At 47.5% G+C, this 12,241-nt stretch overlaps 1 protein-coding gene across 1 annotated transcript; it reads left to right on the plus strand.

Annotated features, from left to right (window-relative positions):
* The first annotated feature begins 129 nt into the window (after nucleotides 1–129).
* On the plus strand, nucleotides 130–1,120 carry LOC108157379. The gene is made up of 6 exons (XM_017289409.2): nucleotides 130–392; nucleotides 450–557; nucleotides 614–673; nucleotides 743–775; nucleotides 836–922; nucleotides 1,008–1,120. The coding sequence occupies exons 1-6, from the start codon at nucleotides 156–158 to the stop codon at nucleotides 1,026–1,028; spliced, it is 546 nt and encodes a 181-aa protein (XP_017144898.1). The 5' UTR covers nucleotides 130–155; the 3' UTR covers nucleotides 1,029–1,120.
* Nucleotides 1,121–12,241: the final 11,121 nt, after the last annotated feature.

Here is a 12,241-nt window from a genome sequence, read left to right on the forward strand (position 1 = left end):
ATCAAGACCGCCCGCCAGTTGGGCTGAATCATGCCTACTACTTGAGTCTGATTTGTTTTTGATACTCGTACCTCCTGCATTCTTAAACCGATAAGAGTAGACTATAAATTCAGCATTTGGCCTAGAACACAAACAGTACTTCATTGGTAAACAACATGCAAGCGACATTCAAAGCTTTCACTATTTTGGCCATCGCCTTAATGACCCACCAGGCCGCTGCGGGCACCCTTAGCTTCGGCAGCTTTATGGGGGACGTGTCGCAGGTGGCTGTGGCCGGAGAAAAGGCTTGGCATCAGCTGGCGAACGCTGTCGGAGCCTCTCAACCCGAAATTGTTCAACCGGAAACCCTAAACATCCTCAGCGATATGGCCAATGGTTTAGGAGATCTGGCTGTAAGCCAGTCGATTCTTAAATAGTTGAAATGTATTTTAAGCAACTATCTCCCCTAGAATGCCATCACCAGCCTGAGCGTCGAGACTGATTATGTCCAACCCGAAGCCTCAAATCTTCTCGGGGATGTTCTGGGTGACGTGGGCACTGGGTTGGGTGATTTGGCTGTAAGTTTTGAATCTTACAGAAACCTGGACAGTGATCTAAAGCTTTCTATCTCTAGAATGCCATCACAAGTCTCAGTGTGCAAGTGAAGGCCGGACCACAGGCTCGGAGTATCTCTGTAAGTGATCTAAAAATGCATAACCTTTGACTGCTGACTGCTGACTAGTTTCGTGTGTTCTTTCCGTAGTCTGATGGTGCTTCGATCATAGCCGAAGGAGGAGTAAGTTTCCCTCTCCGAATTCCGCCCAAAGTTGTTCTCAAATATTTCGTTTATTTTCAGGCTGTGAGTGCCAAGACGATCGCCGCTGCCGCCAATGCTGCTGCCCCTTATATCAAGAAATTGAACGAGGGCCTGGGCGATCTGGCTGTAAGTGGTTCATCTTTCAGCATCGCATCGCCGAAACAGTTGCTAATCAAATGAGTACTTCCTCCCGCTCCTCCTCTTCCCATAGAACGCCCTCACCAACCTCTGAAGAGACAGGAGGTAGAGGCAGTGGCAGAGGCTGAGGCAGAACTTTGAAGCAGTTCAATTAACAAATAAATATCCAATCGTTTGGTGAGCTTAGTGAGTGCCTCTTTTATGTTCCAATTTGGGGCGAGGTTTATCAACAAGTTGGGCATCAATTAGTTGGGTTGTTTTGAAATTCAAGAACCATAAACAAGGTCACCCCCAGATCCAGATGCAGATGCTGTCGATCCACAGGGAATCCGAATCAGTAGAACCCAGGGAAGCAGCCAGAATGGAAAAGGGGTCAAATGATACGAGCGAGAATCAAACTCGAAACACGTGATTCCCGGCCACATTAGGGGATCAAATTACCCAAAATAAGAACAGAAAAGAACAAGAAGTGTACACACATGAAAACTTTTAAATAATTTAGTGTACACTTGGAGAGGGTATTATAATTCTTACCAGAAGTTTGCAATTTATAGATGATAGCTTCAGCTACCATATATTCTACGGTTGATCCATGATCAGCAGGCCTTTCCAATCATTCAGCACTGCTCGCTTGCAGGAAAGCGAACTGCTGTTATAATATAAATGTATGTACATACATATGTATATTAATATATGTACATATGTATATTATATGTACTATTTTCACATAAAATATCTGTATTGTAGTGTAGCTCTAACTTCGGCTCCGCTCCCAACGCTAGATCTTCTTTCTCCTGTTCTTATTATTATGACAAGTAGGTTGCTTTTGTTCCCATTTTTTCCACTCCTCGAGCGACCGGAATTGGGTCACCGGCAAGGGAAGCTACTGATGATGGGGGTGCCTATGGGCAGGGCTGCTTGCTGCTCCGGAAGACGTTGTCGGGGGTCGTCTTTATGGTTGCCGTATTGCTGCCATTAAGTCGCTTTATTGAGCGGCAAAACTTGGATTCCCGACCCACATCCGATCTTGGGCTACACTCACGACTCTCCCACCGAGAGTCGTGCTAGCTGGGGACCTGTAATTATGAAAATTAACAAACATTTTGGTAATTAATTTCGGCAACCCTTTGCCCAGGCTCCGTGGCACACATAATCCCGCAGCAATTAAAATGCACGGCCGCCATCCAAGTTGGGGCACGACCGAGTGCGGTGCGTGTGACCATTAGATGTTAATATTATAATAGAAAACCATTTTAATAATTTGTGACACTGTCAGCCCGTCAGCCAGCCAGTCAGCCAGTCAGCGTTTGGGCCATTAATTGGCGGTTTGACAGCTGGAAGACCTCAAAGCGGAATTCATTTTCGGATCACCTCGCCGACAGTTGTGGGTGTGATTCGGTAATTGAATCACACACATCGAGCCATTGCTCACAGATTCATTCAGTCATACCTATGTGAAGGTATCACATATATGTACGCCTATCTGCGCAGGTATGGGACTCGATGATAGGAGTTGGCGAGATGGCGGCTGGGAGGGGGTCTGCGGGACAGGACAGCCGCGTAAATCGGGTTTGCTCGACAACCGGTTTCGAGCAGTTTCTATGTTAGTGGTCAAGGTCTAAGGAGCAGCCGACAGACGGACACTTGGGCGGACAGATGCGGACAGATACGGACAGAGAGAATGCAGCCAAAGTGGAAAAAACAATAACAGCAGACTACAAGGTGGGGAACGGTGGAGAGCAGAAGACAGGCAAAGAGCTGCAGAAAGCCAAGCGAAAATACGTAAATGGGCAACAACAAAAACCACAAAGGCAGAAAACAGAACAGAACCAAAAGGAGTCACGAGAATTGCATAAACAATGTATATGTATTTTGTATAAGAATACAATATGTGTGTGTGTGTGTGAATTGTATACATACAGCGGGTTATATATGTATGTACATATGTACATGCATATGTTTATCAGGGAGGGAAAGATCGAAGTTCTACAAAGTTAGGACGGTTCTTCACTCCCATATGGGATAAGTAATCGATTCCACGAAGGGAGATCCCACAGAGATATTTATGTAACCCAGAGATCGGAGATATACAAATAGATCGGAGGGATAGCTTATTTTTGCAAAAATTGTACCCCGTTCTACTTAATAGCAGTCTAAATTGAGTGACTGCTATGCAAGAATTTCAGATTTTCGATTATCGAAAGTCAACCTTGAATCACCCTAGCGACAGATGCAATGGGCTCGCACATGCATCATGCATCAGTGTGGCATCTAAACAGCCACTCACACACGTACAAACTGCATTTACTTTCATTACTGCAATGGTGTTTGTGTGTCAAAAAGGGTTGCCAAACCACTCGCCTTGCTATGTATACACGTTCATGCAACACGAGCACGAGTACATACATATGTATGTACATACACACATGCATACATATATGTACGTATCCAGGGACATGGACACACTCGGGACAGGACTGAGGCGCAAAGGAGCAGCGAAATCCCTATAATGAAGGTTTCTGTACTGGAAACTGGTTTTTGATTACGTCGTAGTCTCCGTTCCCCGTTCCCCGTCTCAGGCCCTGGCCGAAGCGAAGCCGAAGGTTGCCTATCTGCTGGGACGCAGACACTTGACCAAAAGCAAAACCTCAGACCTTATAGTTTCAGACACAAGATTTAAATCAGAGGCCATCAAATCGCGGATTGCGGTACCAATTCAGAGTTCCAACTGCAGCATTAATCGTCACAGTGCCGGCTGTCAGCTGTCACTCCGAAAATTTCCATCCGTCCCTCATTTGGGGGCTTATTGTCTGTAATTTGCGACACTTCACACGCACCACGAAAACTACTCGCACAGCAACAGCTTCATTAAAATTAATTAATGCCTAGGCACACACTGAACCACACTAACTACGACACTCTGCCACACCTCTGCAGGATCCAGGGTTCCCAAAAAGGGGGCAGGGGCTCACATCATTAAGCTCGTATCAGTTTACAATGCTTTTCCTTCTTTGAGGCAGCCGAAAAAATATCCACAAATTAAATTAAATGAACTGAGTGTGAAAATACTGCAGGTTGGATGGGATGGGATGGAATGGAAAGCCACACAGCCTGCAAACATTAAGCCCAAACTCATCCGACAGGGCCTGGTCAAAAGGAAACACGCTCAAGTGATTTTCATGCCACCAGCCACCAGCCGCCAGTCCCCTTCTGGCACCGCCCCTACCTGTGCCACCAACACCAACATCACCATCACCCCTACCCTGCGCCCCTGTCTGCCGCCTGTTGATGTTAAATCAAGATAAGCAAATTGTTGCCGAAAAATAGAGGTACAAAGGAAGCGATTTGGACGTTTTAATGATGATAGAGCATGACACAGAATAAATGAAAATAAAGTGGAGAAAAAAATTCATTTAAATTGTGGGGTAAACAGACGTTGACAGAGAATAAGAAGAAGAAAAACAGTTACACGGGGAAGAGGTGAGAATTACCAGGGAGCTAGGGAGGAGCTTATGTCGGAGAAGGATTTCACAGTACTCTGGGAAAGATCCCGCTCAATGACGGGCACAATTGCGATTACAGGCGAATTGAATGTTTCTTTTATGCATCAGAGCATCAGCTGAGTTCTTTATTTTTTTTCTTTCTTTTTTGTTTCTTTAATTAAAAAAGACGACTACTGGCCACCGAATCCCACCACCTCACCTTCTTTATGCTCCAAACACATAGTGTTTGAGGACTGCCATGCAGACACATGGATAGGCAGGCATGCTCCTGCTGTTTGTCATAAACCAAATTTTCGATAATTATTATAATTCTGTTTTATGCGGTGTTTGTCTTCCTTCCTTCTCTCCTCCTCCCTCTGCCCCACACTGATCGTCCTCGCCTCGATCGTCCGCCAGTCAAAATAAATGTCCAAAAATGACTAAACGTCAAGTGTGTGCAAATGGCCTTATGCCTATGCACACAGTGGCCACGAAAAGTCTGCGTACGATCCCGAGACAGTCTCCCAGCTTCAATGGAATACCATTTTGAAAGCATCGAACTATGGAGAGGGTTAAACGGAAAGCCTCGGTACTCAGATATTCCAATAGATGCTTCTATACTGAAGAATGTGGAGATGGTATACAGACTTTTTCCCACCACTCTATGCATATAATATACATGCATGTATGCATCATTCTGGTACTTATCGTGTTCGCTCAACCTGTTTCACATGTTCGAAGTTCCCCCAAAAACTGCAAACTGCCCGAACAGTGGGCTCGCTTCATTATCATCAGGGTTATTATAATTCTAATTTTGTGTCTGGTTTTTTTTGGGTTTCGGTTTCCCTCTTTTCGAGTCCTTTTCAGGAGAGGAGTCAGCGGGACAAGTGCAGTCTGTTTCCGTTTTTATTGACCCTCGAAAGTGTTTGGATTTTGAATTGAAACTGATTTGCTTGATTTGCTACCCAATTTGCGAGGGAGATGGCTTCCTGTCGTACCCCTAACCCCTCACCCCAGCCCACTGTGCGAACCCTTCTAAGCAGAGCAGAGCCGCTTAATGGGCAGCGAGGCGTCTCAAGGTCTTCTCTGTCAACTGATAAAGAGATAATGTGGCGCAAAAAAAAAACGAAGAAATTATGGGAATATGTGGAACGAGAAGTCGGCGAGGGGGGGGAGACAGAAAGTGAAGTAGCAACTGTCTGACTGACACACACAGACACACAGAAACACACAGCCCAACACACAAGGCAGGCAATGATATCATCACCACAGAAAAGCAACAAATAAGAAGCAGAAGACAGAAAAACCGCAGAAGGAGAAGCAGCGGCAGCGAAACTGACATAAGAAAGAGACGGAAGAGGAGACTCTCTTGGCGCTGCTCTCCTTGCTCCACCATCTCCATCTCCAACACACAACGCACACACACACACACAAGTTCAAGTTAGACATCCAGGATCCCATCCCATTCAAGGCCCCAACAGCAGACAATTGCAGCAGAGCACCAGAGCAGAGCAGAGGAAGGAGAAAACACAGAGAGGGAGACTGAGAAATCGCAAACAAGTTTCGCTTTTATTTAGTGTCCCGAGCCCCCAGCACCAGCTTGCATGTTCCCCCTCCCCAGACAACCGCCATATTCATGTACACAAGGGTTTTGTCCATGTGTGTGCCATGCCCATATATAGAGAGAACAGGCTATATACCCGAACGAACGAACGACCGAACGAATGGTCCAATGTTGCCAGCATTACGTGCTTCAGCATAAAAACGAGAAAACGAAGACGAGCTTCGGGGCCGAGCCTACAGTTACCCTTCCAGGTCGATCTATCTTAAGAAATGATGAGAGATTCACATACTAGTATGGTGAGGAACTCATCAGACTTTGATCAGAATGGCCATTTCCAATGTTCTTCGCTGTTTCGACTTTAGTACCAGTTTCAAAGCTAACTTGCTCCTCAGAGGCGCACATATGTGATCTAGTTCGTACTACCTTCTGCAAGGGTATACAAATGGAGAAGGACAGGCGAGGAAGATGGGCAGCAACCAGCAGCCAAAGGCAGCGAAGGCGATCGTACTTAATGCTCCACTGATTGCACAACGATCGCTGCTGCAGAAAGGGAGAATGCAATAGAGGGAGATGTGGGATAAGGGGTAAGAGAATGGGGAGTGGGGGGTGGGGGGGTGGGGAGGAGTCCGCCAGCAGACACAATTGTATCTGCAGTCGGTGTCAGTAGGTAGACCCCATATCATCAGTGTGTGTTTGTGTGTGTGAGTATCTATGTGTGTCACAGCGAAAGGAGCTGAAATTAAAGTAAGGCAGGAGGTTTCTCGGCCTGCCACGACATGTGGAGTGAGAGCAGCTAGAAGCTAGAATGGGCTTTTAATTATTTAACTCTGCTGTGCCCTGCCCCTCCCTGTTCTTCCCAGACAACTTTCGACCGCGACTGTTGCTGCCACTGCCACTGCCACTGCGACTGGGAGTGGGAGTGGGAGTGGGGGCCATGGTCAGTCCATATCATCTGATGCAACTTTGTTGCAATCTGCAAAATGAAAAGTGATTTCTCAGCCAGGATGCTGGATGCTGGGAAGCCAATGCTTTCGGTCCCTGATTAATCGCAAATCGTGCTCAGGCTATCGTCCGGGAATCACGTTCCGACATCGCCTCATCATGGTGGTGGTGTGTGTGTGTGTGTGTTAAAAATAGTTGGAGAACGAGTCGATCCATGGCCCGAGATATGATGGCTCTGGCTGCCCTGTGGTCGGTGGTCGGTGGTCGGTGGGCGGTGTGCGGCCGTCAACGTCTGACGGACTGCAATGCCATTCGGGGCCCTGATTTGGATGATTTATTCCAAATATTTACACTTGCTCGAGTTGTCTTCTATAAATCTTTCCGCACAAATGTTTTGTCACGCGATCCCCCAGATGCCCGGCTCTTCTAAGCATGTGGTTTTCATTCCATGTCATGCCACAAAGTCCGTGCCCCAAGTGTCAAGTTCTCGCTCAGCTCAGCTCCAGCGAGCGCCATAAATTACGAACCAATTTCGAAAACATCTCAAGAGAAGCATCCACTCAAGACGCAATTCCAGCGAATGAAGAATCAAAGTATTTGTTGTATGCCTGTGGATCGAATCGAATATACAATACTTAACGGATGCTTGAGATCTCCTCTCAAGAACAATTTCAGGGTTCGACTGCATTCGCTGATAAGCACAGGACCTCGAACCTCTCGGCGACCTTCGATAAATCAAAGGGAAAATCCAAACTTATGGCCCCAGCCTCAGTGCTGACAGTGGCACAACCTTTAACCCTTCTCTAATTATTCCACGGCGCCAGAAGTATTTTAGCATCGTTCTGAGAAAAAAATCAAGCACAAAAAATATAAATAAATTTTGAAAAATAGCTTCTTCGGCTGCGGGACGGGACAGAAGCCGTAGAAGTAATAACAAAGAGTCCGGCCTGATGGACGACACTCTGGGGAGCGTTTTGTGCGCCCATCTCTCCGGCCCCGGCTCCCGCTCCACCTCCACCTCCACCTCTAGATCCAGATCCTCTGAACATGCCCAACAAATTGCTTACACAGCAAAATGCAAATCAAAATGACAAAAGCAATTAAATTTAACCCATTTCCAATGCGAAAAAAGTTTCACTTTTTGTGGTTATTTCATGTGGAAAATGTACTGCATCACGAACACGGGTTCGCAGCGGGATTGGGATTGGGATGGGGATGGAGTCGAGGATGAGGATGGTTGCCAACAGTTGCAGGCGACCCACAAAAAAAAAGAATAAGGAAAAGGGCGCTTTTAATTATTGGCGCCTGCATGTGTCTCAATTTAAATTAGCTGCAAGGGTTTTCCCCCTGGCTTCCTAGGAAATTAAAATTCAATTTAAAAATGCCACGAAAAACAGCACAGAAAAACAGAGGAAAAGCTGAAAAAAATCTTACAACAAAAGTGGGCTAATTTTGCCATGGGCCCAAAAGGGGGATGGTTGTGCCCTAACCCCCGCCTTCAGGAGGCAGTTCAAAGGGTTGCCTCGGAAATTAGTTCTACAATTTATGGCTCGACAGAGGTCGGTGGATAAAGGACGTTCGTTCAGAGCGGGGATCGTCGCATTTAGCGCGCCTTTCAATTGCCATAAATATGATTTATGATCGGAGCATTTAATAAGGACAATTTTCATTATTTTATTCCTCGACTGCCTGCCGTCTGTCTGCCACTGGAATCTGCATCCCATCTCCCATCTGCCGCCGCCGGGTTCACACCCGCCCCAATTAACACACAATTGTAGGCGAAAGGAGTCCCAGCCTCCATCTCACATCTCCCATCTCCCCGTTGCTGCAGCTATTCATCCGTCATGCAATCGGTGCTGCCGCCTCCTGCCTCCTGCCGCCTCCCGACTGCCGACTGCAACTGCGATCTTCAATGACATCGAAATGTGCAGTTGGCATGCCGAGATGACGGGATGCCGGGAACTTCCCACCGAACGACGACGACGACGACGACGACGACGACGACGAAAACGAAGACGATGGCAGCAGATCCAGCAACAACGATGAGGGCGGCCCCCACCCAGAAAACCTTGAAAGCGACAGCCAAAGGGCTGGCCCTCTGTCTCCGTCTTCCATCCTCTCTCTCTCCCATTCCGTTTCTGTCGCGGGATCAGCACAAAGGCGGCGTGCAAAGTAAACAGCACATCGGCAGACAGTGGTTCAAGATCGTAGGAATATTGGAGTCAAATGGAACTTGTTTTTGGCAGATTAAACTTCTGAGGATCGAAAGTGAAATGAAAGATGTACAGCTGGTGAGGGGGAGGGAAGAAACTTTCGGTATTAGAGCTTGTTCTATCCATTACATGATTTTGTGTGGAAACCTCTCTGGGGTCTGTCTCCTGCAGTCGCGAATCGTTGGGGTCAGTTGGCTCTTTTGCCAGCTTTAAGAATCAGAGCTCATCCTCTCCTCGTTCCAGAAAGCTTCAGCCCATCTGAACCCACAGTACGGTGAGACGGGGAGTCGGAGATGCCTTGGCACGACGCCTGGCCAGAACAAACATTGTTAGCACTAATGTCGTCGTTGTCCTCTCCGCTCTGCCCCAGCTCCAGCCCTGCCCGCCCCACCCCCTTTGAACAATATTTACACGCGGTGCACGAAGTTGCAATGTGAATGTGGCTCGATGTTGCTCGCTGTTGCTGGATGTTGCTGGTTGCTGGGTGTCGACAGATACGCCAAGGCATTAAAGTATAAAAATAAGAACGTCTTCCTGCCCCATCCCTCTCTCCCTCTCTCCCTCTCTCTCTCTTGGCAATCCTCTTCATCTCCGTCGTGGGAGCGGGCCGCACTTGAAGTTGCATTTACTTGGCCTGGCCTTGAAAATGGCTCCAACAGAACTTCACTTGGCCCGAAGTAAGCGACAAACGAACAGAGCGAGCAGACCAGCGAATTTTGGGCCACAACTGAGTTGTCCAAGCCGTTTTCCAGGGACCTGGTGGGCACTTAACCCTAGTGAGAGCCGCTTGCTTGAACCAAAATAACGTTAATGATGATAGGAAGATATTCGAGAGAAATTTCAAGAGATATTCACAGAATACAATATCGAAACTCTACAGAGAGTTGCTCAAACGAAGATATCCTTCCTCTGTGCACAGGCCACACTCTTTATTGCATACAAAATTGTATTTTTATTGCCGTTTTTAAACACGTGCAATAAAAAGTGCATAATAAAAGAGCTAAGAACTCGTTCTAGGGTTAAGACAAATACTCAATCCTCTGTGGCAGGCGCAAATATTTTCATTTAATGTCCTCGCCTGCCATGACACGACACAACCAGTCAAACAGTCAAAATGGAAGATGCAGGAAGATGGAACAGAGCTCCAGAGCTGATCCACAGAGCTCCCCGGGCATAAATTTGAAGTGTGCAATTTCTCTAATGTCCGAAGGGAGACAGAGAGGACCAAGGACCCAACACCGAACACCGAAGGGCCCTGAATAATGGCCAAGAAACCACTGACCAAAACGAGGCTAACCAACAAGGGGACCATTTCTGAAGAGAGGGTATTGCCAGAAGGCGAAACCGAAGCACAGACGGACAACGTTTCGAATGCTGTTCTGGAGAGGGTCTGGTCTTGGCCTGGTCTGTTTTTGGTTTTGGCATGGGCTTGGGCTTGGGCTTGGATCCCTTGTCTGCCTGCATTTTTGGTCATGGCCTTTTGGCACTGGCCTGACACTGCTGCACATTAATTATTGTTTATGTCTGGCCAGACAATGCAACATGGCTTGACTTGTGGCCGTGTCAAGTTCAAGGGTTCATTAAAAAGGCCCCGACCATTGTCTGCGGCTCTGCCCACGCCAGAACCGGGGCCAGAGCCACAAGAAGAGGACCCTTCCTCCAATAGAGGCGAATGCAAAAACCTGCACCGGATGCATCGCAGATAAACTCAAAGCGAGACTTCCTCGGGTTCTGCCTCTGCCTCTGCCGCTGTCTTTGCCTCTGCGTCTGCCTCGGTCTGTATCTCTGTTTCGGGCCAAATTCGATTTGGCTTCTAACGAATGTATGGGTGTGTAGGTGCAGCGCTGGGGCATGGCAACTCTCCGTAATCCCGATTGTCAGCTTTGCATTGCTCTCCGATACGTGTGACCTTAATCCGCATCGACATGTCTCACAAATTAGATAATAAAGTTGTCTCTCTCTCTCCCCATGCGCCTCCCCCCCTGCAGCCCAGTCACAGTCACAGCCACAGTGCCACGGTCTGGGTCGGGGTCTTTCGCTTAGAGATTGTCAGACGTGGCGGCTGCTCCTATGACAACAATGCGGCAACGACCCCCAAGCCCCTTGTTGCACTCTTGCGGAGTAGATATCGTGCACAAGCCGAGAGTCGCGTCCAGAGTCGGGCCAAGCCGAGCCCAGTCGAGCATTATTTAATCCAATTAAAGTATGGATTTATGAACTACTCGTCCGTGTCTGCGTCTGTGTCTGTTGCCATACCAGAAGTTAAACCCTTTTTATGGCCAGTGCGTGCTCCGACTCCCAGGGAACGAGGCACTGCCGGGGGGTGATGGGGCGAGACACCCATTAAAGGCCCCAACGAGTTGCAAATTATCATCCAGCGCCTACAGAGCTGACAACTTTTCATACATCTGCAACTGCAACTGCGGCAAACGCATCTCAAGTGCACTCCACACGACGATGACAAACGGCGTGAAGGTAAAAGCAGGAGACCAGAGAAGAGGAGGAGCAGAGGAGCAGCAAAGCAGAAGAGCCCCATACAATGAAATGAAAGATAAACCGCAAGAGGCAAAAGTAATTACACACTCTCTCTCTCTCTCTCTCTCTCTCTCTCTCTCTCTCGGAATGGGAGCAGCCGCTGAGAGAGAGATAGCGAGAGTGACAGTGGGACGACTAGAGATGGACGAGAGTCGTGACAGCCGAATACTTACGCTCGTGATTCGTGAAATGTTACGATACGGAATCCAAACTTGAGCTAAGCTTTGCAGATAGCGCCCTAGATGGAACTGCGCCCAGTTCTGCTATTCTTTATGCAGAGCCACTACCCAGAATCTCCCATAACTTTCGTAAAACTGATCAATAATTGTTATAGAAGCGGATACTGGTACACCAAACATTTGAGGTGATGGAGAAACTAAAGTAAATACATATATCCTTAACGACTTGTGGATTTCACCTCCTCTTTTACCGACGGCCGGCCACCCATTCTTTTGCCGATTCATTACCCTTTCTAGGGTGCAGCACTCGAAACAGAGAACTTAACGTAGAATTATCTTCGTTATCTGGATAAGAAAACGCCTGCACACACACACACACACAGCTACACATT

This window comes from Drosophila miranda, chromosome 2 (genome assembly GCF_003369915.1).
Source record: "Drosophila miranda strain MSH22 chromosome 2, D.miranda_PacBio2.1, whole genome shotgun sequence".
NCBI lineage: Eukaryota > Metazoa > Arthropoda > Insecta > Diptera > Drosophilidae > Drosophila > Drosophila miranda.

Excerpts from the sequence above, each read along its gene's own strand:
- LOC108157379 (XM_017289409.2), top strand. The coding sequence starts at position 156 with ATGCAAGCGACATTCAAAGCTTTCACTATTTTGGCCATCGCCTTAATG. Across the intron at positions 674-742 it reads CACAGGCTCGGAGTATCTCT|TCTGATGGTGCTTCGATCAT; the intron begins GTAAGTGATCTA and ends TTCTTTCCGTAG. Across the intron at positions 923-1,007 it reads AGGGCCTGGGCGATCTGGCT|AACGCCCTCACCAACCTCTG; the intron begins GTAAGTGGTTCA and ends CTCTTCCCATAG.